General features: G+C 45.3%; 1 protein-coding gene across 3 annotated transcripts in view; it reads right to left on the bottom strand.

Annotated features, from left to right (window-relative positions):
- bms1 (BMS1 ribosome biogenesis factor) overlaps positions 1 to 18,638 on the bottom strand; it is a 165,970-nt gene that overhangs the window by 30,857 nt on the left and 116,475 nt on the right. For all 3 annotated transcript variants that reach the window (XM_069885875.1, XM_069885876.1, XM_069885877.1), the window contains exons 14-16: positions 16,627 to 16,706; positions 2,008 to 2,187; positions 1,485 to 1,673 (exon numbers count right to left, since the gene is read on the bottom strand). In XM_069885875.1, coding sequence (XP_069741976.1) covers positions 1,485 to 1,673; positions 2,008 to 2,187; positions 16,627 to 16,706 — 449 coding nt within the window. The remainder of the gene's footprint in view (positions 1 to 1,484; positions 1,674 to 2,007; positions 2,188 to 16,626; positions 16,707 to 18,638) is intronic.

The raw sequence follows: 18,638 nt of genomic DNA, 5'->3' as shown, positions 1-18,638 counted from the left end.
TTTTAATAATTCTTTCTTTGATATCTGGCACAATAATAGGATAAAGAAGATAAAATATTGTTTCTTAGGTTCTTTTTTCTTGACTATTGAACAAACAAAAGAGAAATACAATATACCAAATAAAACTATTTCTTTATACTATCAGCTTAAATCATATTAAAAAAGAAATTAGGCGTGTATTTTAGACTTCTGGAACAAAGCCCTTTTGAGTATTTAATAATTCATACATTTATTGATAAATTTATTACTAATATGTATGTACAATTACAAGACAAAGCAGGAAAAGGAACTATTTTAGTAATGAAAATGGGAAAAAGATTTAAATATACAAATTCATGACAAGGTCTGGTCAAGATTGTGCCAGGAGAGTATAACCAATACAATTAATGTTAGATATCAAATGGCATAAGATAAATTACATGGACAATTCAAATTGTTCTGACAAATGTTTCAGTTGTAACAAAGAAACAGGAACCCTATTACATGCAGTTTGGTTTTGTGGAAAAATTTTGGGAAAACTTAAATATATTATTGGGACAAATTATGAAGATACAGATACCAAAAGATCCCAGAATATTTTTGCTTGGTGATTTATATGACACCGATACTAAACTGAAGTTCAACAAATATCAACAAAAATTTTTGAATGGCACGGAAACACATCCCAGTAACATGGAAGTTGGATAATTGTATAAGATTGGATAGATGGCATATGGAAATTTAAAATTATATAATTGGAAAAGATTACATAATTTAAAGAATTAACCTGAGAATTTTTATATTATGGATTTCATCAGTTAGTCCATCCACATCATCCATAACACCCACTCCTCCCAGTTAATCAGAACAGGATAGAATAAGATGTTAGGAATATTTAAATAGTGAATGATAAGTAAATTCAAGTGTTTTTTTCTTTTTTCTCTCTTTCTTTGAGGGGAGGGAGAGGGAGGGGAATATCATTTTGTATCATTTTTATTACATTGTATTGTTATTTGATGAAGAATTATATGTATTGATGCAAATGAAAAATAAAATTTTCAAAAAAAAAACCACAAGTGCTTCATTCTACTTTCATGGTAACATCTTAATTGGTTTGTCTCTTTTTAAAAAATCAATATCTGTTTGTAATTGTTGTCCATATCCTATCTTGCACCAATTGCTCTTTTCTTCCTAAGCTCATTGATCTGTTGTTTGCCAGCCAAACAATGCCTCAATTATAAAATACTCAACCACATTCGAGTCCCTACATTGATTTGCACATCTCCTCCACTTCCATAAATCTTCAAGTATGTATCCCCACATACTCCAATATCCTGTGCCCACAGTTGACTGCCATGCTTGGTTTTAAAATTCCTTCCCCCAAATCCTTCACTCTGTTTAACCTATTATCCTGTCCAATCATCTAACCTTTATCTCAGCCGCAACTTCTCTGGCAGTGATCTTGTGCAAGACCTTGGAATTTCTACCCACTTTTGACAAATTACCTGCAGGTATCCCACATTTCCTTCGCTGCTTCCCAAGCCTCCGAGTATCAATGGGTAACTCGAGTCAAAATTCGCCACAAATTCGAAGGGCACGTTCTCGATCTCAACTCGTATATACATTCCAGGTCTGAAACCTTCATACTGAACTCGAATTTTGTCATTTTGGTCATCAAATTCAGCACGGTTACGCTTTGGGAAGAAACAAAAAATTCATCTGAAGTCACGATTCTTTTTAATTTTTGCAGCATTATACTCAAAATAGTAGCAAACTGAAATTGACTCAATTCAGGCTGTACATGAAATTTAAATGTAATTCATTTTCATTTTAAATTTCATCAAACTGCAGTGATCAGGAAACGGACAAAAAATAAAACTGTGTTAACAGAGAGAAAAAGGAGTTACAACCATCAAACAAGGAGCCAATTAAAGAACAGTTATACAAATCAAGGCATTTCAAAAGATTTAGTGTGATCTTAAACTGTTGACATGCACAGTTCAAATCTGAATAAATATCTATTTCTACCTGTACTTGTTTCTGCATTTCATCCTTCAAATCGCTGAAGTAAGTCCCATCACCGTCGTCATATTCAACGTCAAACATTTCCTTCAATATCCGCTTTTTCTCCAAACGTTTGCTCTGTTCCTCCTCCTCCTTTGGGTTTCCAGGATCATTCTCATCATCATTATCTGTCATTTCCGCATCCTAGTGTGGCAGACAATTTTGGATTCGGTTTCAATAAGTTACATTCCAGGTCTGAAACCCAAGGAACACATATCTATGCCAGACATGATGCACAAATCAAACTGCTTCCACATGATAAGGTGCCCTTCCATTCAGAGAGACGGCTCTTTAATACTACTATAATGTCTGCTTCCACCACTATCCCTGGCAGCCTGTTCCAGGCACCCACCACGTGGTTTGTAAAAGATTTGGCCCACGAATCTCATTTGAACTTCCTCCCCATCTCCTTAAACCCAAGTGCAAGATACTTTTCCCCTGGGGAATAGATTCTGACCGACCACCCCGCTAGGGGTGCAGTACTTCCAGAGCTCACTGGGGCACTTCAGGACCACGACGGAAGCGCTCAGGCAGACTCAGAGGCAGCACCCACCACCCCCCCCCCACCCAACCCCCAGTTCTCAAGTCTCAACAAACCTGATTCTTTAATGACCGGTCATTCTACTTCGTAGCCCAACACAGCGCCAATCATAAAATGGCAGCCGCCAAGGTCAGGTCCTCCTTGTCATTATTTTGCTGAGCACAGGCACCCCTCTCAAGATTTTATAAACCACCATCAGGTCTCCCTTCAATCTCCAATGCTCCAGAGAAAATAAACCAAGTGTACCCAATTTCTCCCTACAGCTCATAACATCTACACCAGGCCACATCCTGGTAAACCTCTGTACCCTTTCCAAAGCCACATCCTGGTAAACCTCTGTACCCTTTCCAAAGCCACATCCTGGTAAACCTCTGTAGCCTTTCCAAAGCCACATCCTGGTAAACCTCTGTACCCTTTCCAAAGTCTCCACATTCTTTCTGGAAGGGGGTGACATAGTCGTCCAAGTGTGGGCTAACCAAAGTCTGGTACAGCTGCAGCATGACTTGGAGGTCGATCCTGATGCCACCTGTTTGGAGACTGCCGAGATGGGATATAAGATGTTACAACTCCAACCTATGAGTGGCCTCAACCTGGCAGAACCTGAGGCCATGCAGACGTGTCAATGTGGGAATAGGGTGTGGGATTCAAGTTAAACAAAGAAGTCTGCAGATGCCAGGTCAACCACAAAACACAAATGTGCTGGAGAAACTCAGCAGGTCGACAGGAAAGAAGGGGTAACCTGCAGCGGGCCGGGTCAACCCCACATGACGGGCCGAATCACTGTAGTGAACAGCCAGCGCAGAAGGCCACAGGGGCTTTCCCCCCACCGCGACAAAGATCCAGACTGCAGGAGCGCGTTGCCAGGGGAACGGCAGCATTATGACATCATTCCCGTGAGCCTGTCGCCACCCCCCCCCCCCCCAAAAGGAAGGCGTGTGGTTTGAATAAACAGCAGTTACTGGTTTGCTTGGTGTGGACGGCATTTATTTCAGCAGCTCTGCCTTTAGCAGTGCTCTAGTGGTGACCCCTGAAAGAGATTGGAAGTGTTCTGACCATCGGTTGAGGATGGAGATCTTGTCGCTGAGGACTTTGCCGTCTGAGCTGCGCAGCGGGCTTTGGACTTTGGGTGAGGGGCCGTACACAGCCTTTAGAGCCTCATAAAAACCCCTGAAGTCACCAAAGTCCGCGCTGAGCTGGGTTCGTTTGGCGAGGCTAGTCCACCACTCATTTTGGATCTCCCGGAGTTTGCGCTGAAGATGGCTGCATGCGCGACGGAAGGCTCGTTTCTTCTCTGGCCAGGATGGCTTTGCAAGGTGACCCTGGTGGGCAGCTCGCTTCTTTGCCAGCAGCTCCTGGATTTCCTGGTTGTTTTCGTCGAACCAGTCCTTGTTTTTCCTGGAGGAGAAGCCCAGTACCTCTTCAGTGGATTGCAGTATGGTAGTCTTCAGCTGATACCAGAGGGTTTCAGGGGTCGAGTCCGTGAGGCGGATTGCATCCTCGAGCTTTGCTTTGAGGTTTGCCTGGAGGTTTCCTCTCATTTTGTCTGACTGCAAGTTTCCAACATTGAACCTCTTTCTGGGGGCTTTACTGTTCCTGGACTTTGGCTTGAAGTGAAGGTTGAGCTTGCAGCGAACCAGCCGGTGGTCAGTGTGGCATTCCGCGCTGGGCATGACCCTGGTGTGGAGCACATCTCATTTGTCTCTTTCTCGCACCAGGACGTAGTCCAGGAGGTGCCAGTGTTTGGATCGGGGATGCATCCAGGTAGTGTTCAGGCTGTCCCTCTGCTGAAAAAGGGTGTTTGTAATGACAAGCCACTGTTCTGCGCAGAGGTCCAACAGGAGGCGCCCGTTGTCGTTGCACTTGCCGACACCATGCTTGCCCAGGATTCCTGGCCAGGTTTCTAAGTCTTTACCGACGCGAGCGTTGAAGTCGCCAAGGATGACAACCTTGTTGGCTGGAGGGGTGCGTTGAATGAGGTTGCGCAGATCTGTGTAGAACTTGTCCTTTTCTGCTGGTTCCGCCTGGAGAGTTGAGCACAGACACAGATGAGGGTGATGCAACGCTTGTTTTGAAGGGGGAGTCGCATGGACATGATCCGGTCCGAGTGGCCTGTTGGGAGGTTTTCGAGTATGGAGGCAATGGAGTTCTTGACCATGAAGCCTACACCAGATAGGCGTCGTTCATCCATAGGCTTGCCAGACCAGTAGAGTGTGTAGCCCGCGCTGCATTGTTGGAGGCTGCCTACATCTGCAAGACGGACTTCGCTGAGAGCGGCTATGTCGATGTAGAGTCTGAGGTGTTCATGTGCGATGAGGGCAGACTGACGTTCAGGTCGGTGGCTGTCAGCCTTGTCCAGCATGGTTCTGATGTTCCAGCATACTAGTTCGAGTTTGTGAGCATCTTTCAGTGCCAACCGCTCAGTTCAAGAATCCGCCCTGCTCCAGCTCCCTCAACAGCCCCCAAGGCTATAGTTGGATGAGGTCCTCACCCGGGAAGAGACATATAAGGCAAATGAACAACTGAAAAGTTGCAAAGCAGCAGGTATGGATGGAATCCCCCCAGAGGTCTTGAAGGCTGGCGGCAAAACTCTCCATGCCAAACTGCATGAGTTTTTCAAGCTCTGCTAGGACCAAGGAAAGCTGCCTCAGGACCTTCGTGATGACATCATCATCACCCTGTACAAAAAAAAGGTGAGAAGTCAGACTGCTCAAACTACAGGGGAATCTCGCTGCTCTCCATTGCAGGCAAAATCTTCGCTAGGATTCTCCTAAACAGAATAATACTTAGTGTCGCCGAGAATGTTCTCCCAGAATCACAGTGCGGCTTTCGCGCAAACAGAGGAACTACTGACATGGTCTTTGCCCTCAGACAGCTCCAAGAAAAGTGCAGAGAACAAAATAAAGAACTCTACATCACCTTTGTTGACCTCACCAAAACCTTCGACACCGTGAGCAGGAAAGGGCTTTGGCAAAAACTAGAGCGCCTCGTATGCCCCCCAAAGTTCCTCAACATGGTTGTCCAACTGGAGTCACGTAATGGAGTAGTGGCCGGTAGGGGAACTCCAGCCCTCTCCAGAAAAGTTAAAAAAAGGTAGAGAAAAAACAAAGGCACAAACATAAAAACCATAACAAAGTGAAAGTAAAAGTGTGGTGAAAATGGCAGTGAAGAAAGAAAAACCAAAAACAACGGGAAGAAAAGAAGAAGGTAAGACGTTGGAATAAGAAGGTGAAGGCCTTACCTGTACGAGGAGGCCGGCTGTGGAGAGAGAAGCCCGCTCCCTAGGTCAGTCGAAGCCCCGAACTCGGGACTACAAAAATGGCTCACGCGCAAGACAAAAATAACACTGACGGGAGGGGGGACCAGCTGAGGAGATCTCCACAGCTGAAACAGGCAACTACAACACAACAGCAAGAGGTAAACATAGAAAATAACGAGATCAAGGAAGAGAGTAAAAATAAGAAATCAAAGAAACAACAGATGACCAATCCAGAGGAAGAAGACCAACACCAAGACACTTCTAATAAAAATAAGAAGACCAAAAATACCCAACAAAATAAAACAAACAACCCAACAAGAAAACCAGAAGAGACAGAGGTAAAGGACACAGACCCTGGAGTCGACTCAGAAGAGAAGGAGGAAGAACACAGAGAAAAGGAAGATGAAGGGAAGGGTAAGTACATGGATATATATTTTTTTAAAGAATATATGGAAACAGTAAAAGAATGGCAGTCACAAGAATTCAGTGAAATAAAAAGAATAAAAAGTACAGAAGAAAAAGTAAATAGATTAGAGATGATCATGACAGATATAGGAAAAAGAGTAGACAAGGTGGAAGAACGAGAAACAGCCATAGAAGTGGAAGTAGATGACTTAAAAAAGAAATTAGAAGAATCTGATAAAAAAAAGTTCAAGAGTCACAGGAGCTGTTAGCTCAGAAGATAGATATAATGGAAAATTATAATAGAAGAAACAATATAAAGATAGTGGGCCTTAAGGAAGATAAAGAAGGCAAAAATATAAAAGAATTTATAAAAGAATGGATCCCCAGGGTCCTAGGAAGACCAGAATTACAGGAAGAAATGGAAATAGAAAGCGCACACAGAACATTAGCCCCTAAACCACAACCACAACAAAACCCAAGATCCATTCTAGTAAAATTCCTACGATATACAAGAGAAAATATATTGGAGAAGGCAATGAATAAAATAAGAGAAGACAAAAAACCACCGGAATACAAGGGTCAAAAAAATTTTTTCTATCCAGATAGAAGTTTTGAACTCCTGAAGAAGAGGAAGGAGTTCAATGCAGCAAAAATGACCCTATGGAAAAAAGGTTAAAAACTTATGTTAAAATACCCAGCGGTACTTAAAATAGTTATTCCAGGGCAGCAAAACAAGCTATTCTCGGATCCAGAAGAAGCACGAAATTTGCAGAACAACTACAAAACACAGAGAGAGATGAAGAGATGTAACAAGAACAAAAATGACAACAAACTATATGTATGTGTGAGTATGTATATATATGTGTATATATAAACAATAGAGTATAGGTAAGAACTAAGAAAGGAAAGAAAGGGAAGAAAGGAAGTAAGGAGGGAATTAAGAGAGTGACCTTTGTTATATATGAAGATTAAAATATTTTCTGGGGGGGGCTGGGTGGGGAAGAATAACAGTCACTGCAAAATCAGTTGACGCTTGCGAGCGGATTCGCAAATCCAAATGGAGAGGGGAGATGTGGTTGCCCGACAAGAGACAAAGGGCAACTAAGAAAGGGGAGGGACTATTGGGGTTAAAGGAATTTTAGATATGAGAATAGTGGAAATATTTTATGTTTTAGAAATGTTGTCTTATAATGTGTTCAAAAAAAGAAAACAGAAATGGATAAGAAGGGAAGGTGGTGATGAGGAAACGGAAAGGAAAGATAAACAAAGTATGAAATGGCTATGTTGAACTATATGACTTTAAATATTAATGGAATACATAACCAAATCAAAAGGAAGAAACTGTTAAATTTACTGAAAAAAGAAAAAAATTGATATAGCATTCGTACAAGAAACACATCTAACTGAAGTGGAACACAAGAAATTAAAGAGAGATTGGATAGGACATGTAACAGCAGCATTATATAATTCAAAAGCCAGAGGGGTAGCTATATTAATCAATAAAAATGTACCAATCAAAATAGAAGAGGAAATAATAGATCCAGCAGGGATCCAACAGTATCAGACAGATGTTTTCGCTGTAAAAAGGAAATGGGAACAACAATTCATGCAATTTGGACATGTGAGAAAGTGGAAAAATTTTGGGAAGATCTAAACCAGATATTAAATAAAATCACAAAAAGCAATATACCAAAAAACCCAGAGATCTTCCTCCAAAGTAATATAAGAAACAAAGAATTTGGACTCGATTTGGATGGTGCACAAAAATGATTTAAGATAGCCATAGCTGTAGCAAAAAAATGTATTATGTCAACCTGGAAATTAGAAGACAACTTGAGAATACAACAATGGTATATAGAAATGAATAAATGTATTCCATTAGAAAAAATAACATATAATTTAAGAAATAACATTACAATATTCGAACAAATCTGGAAGCCATACATGAAACACAAAAGAGAAATCCTACCGTGGACTTCCACCACCTAAAATGACAGAAGGAGAAGATAACGAAAAGAACTGACTCAGTAAAATTTCTTGTTTATTTTTATTAAGTGACAACATTGTTTAACTGGTTTAATGTATCTTATAGATTGAACTTTAAATAAATGGGGAAGGGAGTGAGGGAGGGAGGGAAGAGAGGGGGAAAAGGGGGAGAAAACGACAATGTATATATTTAAGAAGAAAAATGTCCGTATGTATCTTGGTCAATATGGTTTATAGTGTGAAAAATAAAAAATTAAAAAAAAAACATGGTTATCCAACTGCACGAAAACCAACAAGGTCGGGTCAGATACAGCAATGAGCTCTCTGAACCCATCTCCATTAACAATGGCGTGAAGCAAGGCTGCGTTCTCGCACCAACCCTCTTTTCAATCTTCTTCAGCATGATGCTGAAACAAGCCATGAAAGACCTCAACAATGAAGACGCTGTTTACATCCGGTACCGCATGGATGGCAATCTGAGGCTCCTGTGAGCTCACACCAAGACACAAGAGCAACTTGTCCGTGAACTACTCTCTGCAAACGATGCCGCTTTAATTGCCCAATCAGAGCCAGCTCTTCAGCGCTTGATGTCCTGTTTTGCGGAAACTGCCAAAATGTTTGGCCTGGAAGTCAGCCTGAAGAAAATTGAGGTCCTCCATCAGCCAGCTCTCCACCATGACTACCCCCCACATCTCCATCGGGCACACAAAACTCAAAATGGTCAACCAGTTTACCTATCTCGGCTGCACCATTTCATCGGATGCAAGGATCGACAACGAGATAGACAACAGACTCGCCAAGGCAAATAGCGCCTTTGGAAGACTACACAAAAGAGTCTGGAAAAACAAACAACTGAAAACCCTCACAAAGATTAGCGTATACAGAGCCGTTGTCATACTCACACTCCTGTTCGGCTCCGAATCATGGGTCCTCTACCGGCATCACCTACGGCTCCTAGAACGCTTCCACCAGCGTTGTCTCCGCTCCATCCTCAACATTCACTGGAGCGACTTCAACCCTAACATCGAAGTACTCGAGATGGCAGAGGCCGACAGCATCGAATCCACGCTGCTGAAGATCCAACTGCGCTGGGTAGGTCACGTCTCCAGAATGGAGGACCATCGCCTTCCCAAGATCGTGTTATATGGCGAGCTCTCCACTGACCACCGAGACAGAGGTGCACCAAAGAAGAGGTACAAGGACTGCCTAAAGAAACCTCTTGGTGCCAGCCACATTGACCACCGCCAGTGGGCTGATATCGCCTCAAACCGTGCATCTTGGCGCCTCACAGTTCGGTGGGCAGCAACCTCCTTTGAAGAAGACCGCAGAGCCCACCTCACTGACAAAAGACAAAGGAGGAAAAACCCAACACCCAACCCCAATCAACCAATTTTCCCTTGCAACCGTGTTTGCCTGTCCCGCATCGGACTTGTCATCCACAAACGAGCCTGCAGCTGACGTGGACATTACCCTTCCATAAATCTTCGTCCGCGAAGCCAAGCCAAAGAGTGGTGACCCCAACAGGTTCTAATGTTTTTAGAACCCACTACACGCAACAAGATGAATCTTGCCGACTCATCCATTGCCCAAGCAGTGGCCACCAATGAATCTCCCGCAGCAGTTTAAGCCATAAGTGTCCACTTTCCATCATTCTGGGCAAACCAGCCACATAGCTGGCTGCAACTTGCAGAATCATAGTTCGCCCTATGAGGAATACCAGCTGAGGACACGAAGATCTAGTACGTGGTCAGCACCTTGGACCCTGCCACAGCAGCGCAAGTTGCCCCATTTGTCAACGACCCACTAGCGGATGGCAAATGCTTTTTGCTTGAGTAATTTGAACTTAGCCAGCATGAACGGGCCATTTGTGTGGTTAACAAGCAGGGCCTTGGTGATTGCAACCCCTCAGGACTGATGCAGGAGCTAGTGGCCCTTGCAGATGGATACTCCAAGTACTTCCTGTGTGAGGCCCTGTTCCTTTCCAAGTTGCTGGTCCATCTCCAACACGGGCATTGCCAAACCGCACCTCGTGGCGAGAGAAGCAGACCGGATCTTCCGCAGTCTGCAATCCGACTCCATCCACATGCAGTCCATTTGAACAAACCTCGACCACCTTGTCTGCCCCTATGGCAGCCATCTCAGCAGCCCAGCCACAACGCAGCAACATAACAGCAGGGTACTGCTACTATCACCGTCGATGGGGCCGCAATGCCCGGCAGTGAGTACTGCACTGCACCTTTTTAGGCAGCAAACCCAGTCCGATGCAGGGAAACAAGCAAGCAGCCGTCATTAGTGGCCTCGGCGGTTGGCACCAGAAAAGGCCTGCTTTACCTTTGCGGGAATTCCTGATAGACAGCGGCGCAGAAATCAGCCTAGTTCCGCACACATTCTTTGAGCAGAAGAACGATGCCAGAGGCCTATCCCTACAGGCCGCCAATGGTTCAACCATCCCTACCTATAGAACATGTGTCACACCAGGAATGCTGATTTTAGGCGAGACTGTACCGTTGCCTCAGTGGCTGTGTTTGGAGCAGATTTTCTCTGGGTGAACGAACGCCTGTCGACCTCAATCAATGCTGGCTGATTAATGCCACCACCTTCCAGGTTTGGCCCCTCGCCAACGCACTTTCCAGCCTTTGGGAGTCCACACTCTCGAACAAAGAGAGTACACCGCACTGCTCGCTGACTTCCCAGCTCTTCCACAATGTGGAACCAGCACATGGTGTGCAACACCACATTAAGACCACCAGACCACCCGTGTACGCGCAGGCGTAGTGACTGCCGCAAGATAATCTCCTCCAAACCAAGGTTGAGTTTGCTACGATGAAGGAATTGGGGATCGTCTGATGTTCCAACAGCCCGTGGGCTTCGCCAGTACACGTGGTCCCAAAGAACTCTGGCTGCTGGCACCCCTGCGTAGACTACCACAGCTCAACGATGCAACGGTACCAGACAGATACCCCATCCTGCACATACAGGACTCTGCTGCACGACTCCAAGGTGCCTAGATATTTTCCAAATTCGATCTGGCGAAGCGCTACCACCAGACCCCAGTGCGCCAGGACGATGTCTGGAAGATGGCCAGAATCACTGCGTTTGGCCACTTACGAGTTCCTGAGAATAGCATTCCGGCTGAAAAGGACAGCTCAAACATTCCAGCGTCTCATGGATGCAGTGGCAAGAGAGGGGATTTTCGTGTTACTGGACGACATCCTCATTGCCAGCCCAGATGCCAGGATGCACAAAGAACATTTAAAATGCCAGTTTGCCGGGCTGCAGACTTTTGGGCTAACCATCAACCTGTCCAAGTGCCAGTTCAGTTTGTCCACCATCAATTTCCTTGGGTTTCATCTCCAGAGAATGAACAACCCCTTTGCCTGATGAAGTCAAGGTCATTCGGAACTTTCCCAGGTTCCAAACCCTCAAAACTCTGCAGGAATTCCTTGGGACAGGGAATTTCTATCATCGCTTCCTCCCAGGAGCAGTAGCCTCGTTAAGGCAGGTAACAAGGAGCCCAGCTGGTCTGCGGAGACACTCCAGGCATTCGAGGAGTCCAAACCAGCACAAACCAAAGCCACGTTCCTGGCACATCCGGATCCAGACTTAACCCTGTCGTTAATGACAGATGCTCAGACCGGGAAGTGGGCATAGAGCTGCAACAGTGGGTGGATCACCAGTGGCAGCCACTCGCTTACTTCAGCAAACACTTACGACCACCCGAGCTGAAGTACTGCGCATTTGATTATAAACTACTGGCAATGGCCATACGCCATTTTCAGTATGTCCTTGAAAGCCAAATGTTTACAGGCTACACAGTCCACAAGCCACTGGTGCAGGCGCTGGGCAAAGTCTCAGACCCCTTGGATGGCGAGGCAACACGTGTACCTTCCGTACATCTCCAAATATACAACTGACATCTGCCACGTAGTGGTGAAGTCCAACGTGGTAGCAGACACACTGTCCAGCCAAACTATCTCCGAGGTGAAGGGTGGCATTGACACAGCTCTGCTTATCAAGAACGAGGCTGAAGATGCCGACACACAGGCATAACACACTGCCATCACCAGCCTACAAATTGAGGAGTTGGTGCCAGACCCAGGAAGCCCAATGCTCCTGTGCGATATGTCTACAGGTCACCCCAGGCCAATCCTGCCCGCGACCTGGACTCTCTCATCCTTCCATAGAGACTAATGCAAGGGTGGAGCTGAAAGAAATCAGTATCTCTAAGGACATGATCTTGGGGACATTGAAGGGATTGAAGGCCGATAAATCCCAGGGACCTGATAATCTACATCCTAGGGTACTTAAAGAAGTGGATAGCAGATGCTTTAAGAATTATTTTCCAGAACTTGATAGACTCAGGATCAGTACCCATGGATTGGAGGGTAGCTAATGTTACCCCACTATTTAAAAAAGGGGGGGGTATAGAAAAAGCGAGGAATTATAGGCCAGTGAGTCTTACATCAGTAGTGGGCAAAATGATGGAATCCATTATTAAGGATGTAATAGCGGAGCATGTGACTTGCAGAGAAGGGATCGGACAGAGTCAACATGGATTTACAAAAGGTAAATTGTGCTTAACAAATCTATTGGAATTCTTTGAGATGGTGACAGGTAAAATTGATGGGGGAGAGCCAGTGGATGTGGTGTACCTGGATTTCCAAAAGGCCTTTGATAAGGTTCCACATAAACTACTGGCATGCAAAATCAAGGCTCATGGGATTGGGGGCAAGGTATTGATGTGGATTGAGAACTGGCTGGCAGATAGAAGACAGAGAGTTGGGATAAACGGCTCATTTTCTGAGTGGCAGGCGGTGACCAGTGGGGTGCCACAGGGATCTCTACTGGGACCCAGCTGTTCACAATTTATATTAATGATCTAGATGAGGGGATTCGATGCAATATCTCCAAATTTGCAGACGACACTAAGCTAGGAGGGGTTGTGTGCACTGAAGAGGGGGGTCAGGAAGCTCCAGTGTGATTTGGATAAATTAGGGGACTGGGCAGATACATGGCAAATGCACTACAATGTGGATAAATGTGAGGTTATCCACTTTGGTAATACAAACCAGAGGGCAGATTACTATTTGAATGGCAATAGATTGGGAGATGGGGAAGTGCAGAGAGACCTAGGGGTTCTTATGCACCAGTCACTGAAGGCGAGCATGCAGGTACAGAAGGCGGTTAAAAAGGCAAATGGTATGTTGGCCTTCATATCAAGAGGGTTTGAGTATAGGAATAAGGATACCTTACTGCAGTTGTACAGAGTCTTGGTGAGACCACATCTGGAGTATTGTGTGCAGTTTTGGTCGCCTTATCTGAGGAAGGATGTTCTTGCAATGGAGGGAGTGTAAAGGCTGATACCTGGAATGGCAGGAATAACTTATGAGGAAAGATTGCACAATTTGGGATTGTACTCACTGGAGTTTAGAAGATTGAGAGGGGATCTCATAGAGACATATAAAATTCTGGAAGGACTGGACAGAAGGGATGTTTCCAATGGTGGGAGAGTCCAGAACCCAGGGCCATGGTTCGAGGATAATAGGCAAACCATTTTAGGACCAAGATGAGGAGGAATTTCTTTACCCAGAGGGTGGTGAATCTGTGGAATTCATTGCCACAGAGAGCAGTAGAGGCAGGTTCATTGAATATATTTAAGAGGGAATTAGATATATTTCTTCAGTATAAGGGAATTAGTGGTTATGGAGAGAAGGCGGGGATGGGGTATTGACCTTTAAGATCAGCCATGATCAGCAGGCTCGAAGGGCTGAATGACCTACTCCTGCTATGTTTCTATGTTTCTATGTTTCAACAGCATGCCACATTTCAAACAGATGTTTAGCATGGGCTTTTGGCGCAAAGTTTCACATTGGGCAAAAACCTGTGTACAATGCCAAAGTCCATTGCCACACTAAAAACCGCAACGTTTCCCACCCGCAGCGGACAGGTTCAAACATGAGCACGTGGACAATGTAGGGCCTCTTCCCATCAGCCAGGGAATGAGGTATCTTTTCACCGTGGTCGACTGCTTTACACACTGGCCAGAGGCAGTGCCCATGCCGGCCTGCAACAAGGAGACCTCACAGTAGGTCACCCGTTTGGTGTCCCTTCCCACATAACTTCGGACCGAAGTTATCCACTATTACCAAAGTGGATAACCTCACATTTATCGACATTGTAGTGCATTTGCCATGTATTTGCCCAGTCCCCTAATTTATCCAAATCACACTGGAGCTTCCTGACCCCCCTCTTCAGTGCACACAACCCCTCCTAGCTTAGTGTCGTCTGCAAATTTGGAGATATTACATCGAATCCCCTCATCTAGGTCATTAATATAAATTGTGAACAGCTGGGGTCCCAGTACAGATCCGCCTGCCACTCAGAAAATGAGCCGTTTATCCCAACTCTCTGTCTTCTATCTGCCAAATCTCCAATCACGGCTGCATGGGCCCAACTGACTGGATGAACACCCAAGGGTCCTGCTGGGCATCCACACAGCACTTAAAAAGGGCTACAGCGTACCGCTCTCCATCCCAGGTGACATCCATTTTGGTTCCACAGAACCACCACCGAACGCCCTGGTCGTCCGATAGCGGCTGATGAACCACACCGTCTACCCACGTCCACATCCTACTGCCACCCATGGGATGCCAAGCAGCCACATCCCACAAGAACACAAAGCCGCGAACTTTGTCTTTGTAAGACAGGGCAAACCAGGTACTCCCCCGCAGTATCCTTATGAAGCGCCTTTCGAGATACTGAGAAGAGAGGGGTTTAAATATGCTCTGGTCATTGGAGATAGGTACGACATGTTTACAGTCGACCACCTCAAGAAAGCCCACTTGGACTGTTCGGAACCTTTTCCTCCCCCCATACTATGGCACCAGGGGCATTCGCCTGAAGACAATCTCCCAAACCTTACCCAAAAAGACTGTGGTTCTGGGGGTGGGGGGTGGTGAGATGTAGTGGCCTGGGTCAACCTTGCACATGACAGGTCAAATCGTTGTAATGAACAGGGGTTTTCCCCCCCCACCACACAGGGGCGTGTTGCTAGGGCAATGGCCAGGCTTCACAGCAGCATTATGACATGACTCCCGCGAGCCTGTCGTCTCCCCTAAAAAGGAAGGCGCGTGGTTTGAATAAACGGCAGTTACTGGTTTGTTCGGTGTGGACGGCATTTATTTCAGCAGTTCTGCCTTTAGCAGTGCTACAAACCAACATTTCAGGCCTGGGCCCTTCATCAGGTTCAAGCAAAAGCAGACAGGCATCTGAATAAAAAAGTGGGGGTGGGGGGGAGAGGCAGACAGGCAAGACCTAACAGGTTGATGGAGGTGGGAGGGTAGAAGAGAATAAAGCTAAGTAATGGGGAGAGGGTAGCTCTCTGACAGGAGAACAAAGGGGAGCGGAGGGAAAGGAGGCAGACAGGGAAAGAGAGTTATAGAGGAGAAAGGCTATCAGAAATTGGAGAAGTCGATATTCATGCCGTCGGCTTGGAGATAGCCAGGGTGGAATAGACATATTCTTCCTCCAGTTTGTCAGAAGTCATGGTTTGGCACTATTAGGCAATGTTAGTATGGCACTGAAATGGTTGGCGACTGGGAGATCCTAGTGGACAGAGCGAAGGTGCTCATCCAAGTCTGCATTCAGTCTCACCGATGCAGAGGAGGCCACATCACCGCAGATTCACAGGCTGCTTCACTTGGAAGGACTGTTAGGGGTCCCAAATGTTGTTATGGGAGGAGGTGTAGCTCTTGCTCTCATGGAATCGGGGGTGGGGGGCAGGGCGGGGGGAGGGGAAATGAAATGTAACGCACGATTGGTGGGAATGGTTCCCTTCCTTTTCCTATCCGGGAGTTATATTTCTTACCCCCTGTCCTCTCCCCATCACTTTCCCATCCACTTACCTGTGCTCCCCATTTCCCGCTACCTTCTTTGGGCGTCTGCCTAATTTTCAGCACACCCGGGGGAAGGGCTCAGGCCTGAAACGTTGACTGCGCTTTACTCTGTATGAACACTGTGTGACCTGCTGAGTTTCTCTAGTTCTTCTGTATACTACTAGACCCCAGCATCTGCAGATTTCTTATTTACATAAATCTGGGTTTGCCTACCTTTCATATGGAAAAGAGTTTCTTACAGTTTCCTCCACCTCAATCATTTTATGTACATTAATTATGTTCCTTCTTGATCCCCTCTGCTCCAGGGAGGAGGACAAACCTCTCCAACCTTTCCTCATAACTCAACTGCTCCATTCCAGAGGACATCCTTGTGAATCTCCTCTGCACGTCCTCCAGCATTGGTAACTTGAGATCAAATTTGCCCTGAATTTGATATTTTTACAATAAAATCCCATATCAACATTCACCGTGGCCTAAATCTTCAGAAGAGTATTTCAGACCTCCTGACTTTGTTTCATTTCATTAGGCTTCCCCTCGTGTACTTCTCCAGTCTCCAAATCTTCAAATGCTCCATACATATCTAGAAGGAAAAGGAAGATGTAAAAATACTTACAAATAGTTAGAAATTGTAACATGGCTATTTTATCACATTGCTAATAATCAAATTCTGCTAATTAATTTTAAATAAAAATCTAGTTACTCATATTGGCAATAGTGCGAGTATAGACCAGAATCAGACCCTTTGGCCCAACTTGTTGCACACTGACTAAAATGGTCATTCAGCGCGCCCAAGGCTAAATTTGTGACCAATGGACAAATTTCACCAGCTTTTCCACTGTCAAGATCTTGAAGACAAAGGTGCCCACTATCTCCCGCTCTATTCCGACTTGCCATGGAGCCCTTGGCTGAGGTCATTTGCCAGGATCCAGACATCAAGGGATTCAGGGCAGGCTAGGAAGAACGTAAAATCAACCTGTTTGCGAATGATGTGTTGATATATCTGACAGACCCAGTGAACTCGCTGGACAAGTTGCACTCCACTCTGGAGGACTAGGGAGAGATCTCCAGGTAATAAGATTAATTGGGAGAAGAGCGAAATTATGCCACTAACAAAAGGAGACTACAATTAATTCCAGGAAAACAGCCCTTTGAAGTGGCAACAAAATGATTCAAATATCTAGGGGGATGAGGGTGGATAATAAATTGAATAATTTATACCCCCTTGCTCGGGAAGATTGAGGAGGACTTGAATAGGTAGATGACCCTGCCCATAACACTAGTGGGCAGGGTTAACTGTGTTAAAATGAATGTGTTGCCAAGGCTTCAGTATCACTTCCAGACATTGCCTCTGGCGCTGCCCTGGGGATTCCTTCAGAAATTGCTCTCTCATGTGCTAATATTTTTATGGAGTGGTAAATTGGCCAGGGTCTCTATGGAGAAATTAATTTGGGATTTCAGTTTTGGTGGATTATGATTGCCAGACTTCAAAAAATATTACTGGGCAGCCCTGTCAAGATTCATTGCCTCACTCTTTAAGGGGGGGGGGGGGGAGTGTACCATCCTGGGCAGCCCATATACATATACATATACAAGTGCTCCTAATTTGGAAGAAAATTAATAAAACATAGGGCACAAACTGGGGCCACCTCCAAAACCACCCCTGGCTCTTCTTTCATGCACGGGAGGATGGGGGGGGGGTAACAAGATCCAAGACACCTGGCGTCGTAATGGCGTCCAATGCATAGAGGACTACTATGAGCAGGGGCAGCTAATGCTGTTTGAGCAGCTCAGAAATAAATATGGTTTATCAAACAAGACATTCCATTGTTATCTACATATAAGGTATTTTCTGAGGGACAAATTAGGTCCAACAGTGGCCCTAATAGCGTGCAGTGACATAGAGACCCTGTTTTGAAAGGAGGATCATTTCAGCAATGTATTTCTTACTTCAGACTGGCGGGGTGGGGGTGGGGGGCGGGACAAAACCAGGCCTTCACAAGTCAAGGTGGAGGAGGGAGTCAGATTTAGGAATAATGATTGACAAGTGGTGCTAGTCGGACATGTGACGGGTCAGCATGACCACAATCATTAACGCTCGGTACAAGCAGTACAACTTTCTTCACCAGCTATATCTGACGCCGCAAAAATTGAACAGATCAAAACCAGAAGTCTCAGAGCAATGCGTTAGATGTGGTATTGTGACAGGAACCTTTGTGCACACAACCTGGACATGTACCAAGATGAGGTCCTTTTGGGTGGACTGAGTGAAACTCTGGAGAAAATCAAGGCAAAGAATTCCCACAGGACCCAGAGTTGTTCCTGCTGGGAAATATGATGGATATAAGACTGACAGTGAAGCTGTCCAAATTTCAAATGGTTGCATTGGCATTGTCCAAGAGAGTGCATAACAGCTCCCTGGAAGTCTGACTCCAGCCTGAGCAGTGCACACTGGAATGCAGAAATGCAGAGCTGTGTTCCCCTGGAGAAGATTGCCTTCAATCTCAGGAAAAAG

The sequence above is a fragment of the Narcine bancroftii genome, chromosome 6 (assembly GCF_036971445.1).
Source record: "Narcine bancroftii isolate sNarBan1 chromosome 6, sNarBan1.hap1, whole genome shotgun sequence".
NCBI lineage: Eukaryota > Metazoa > Chordata > Chondrichthyes > Torpediniformes > Narcinidae > Narcine > Narcine bancroftii.
Note: the sequence above shows the minus strand (reverse complement) of the source record. Positions and strands in the feature narration are given on the sequence as shown.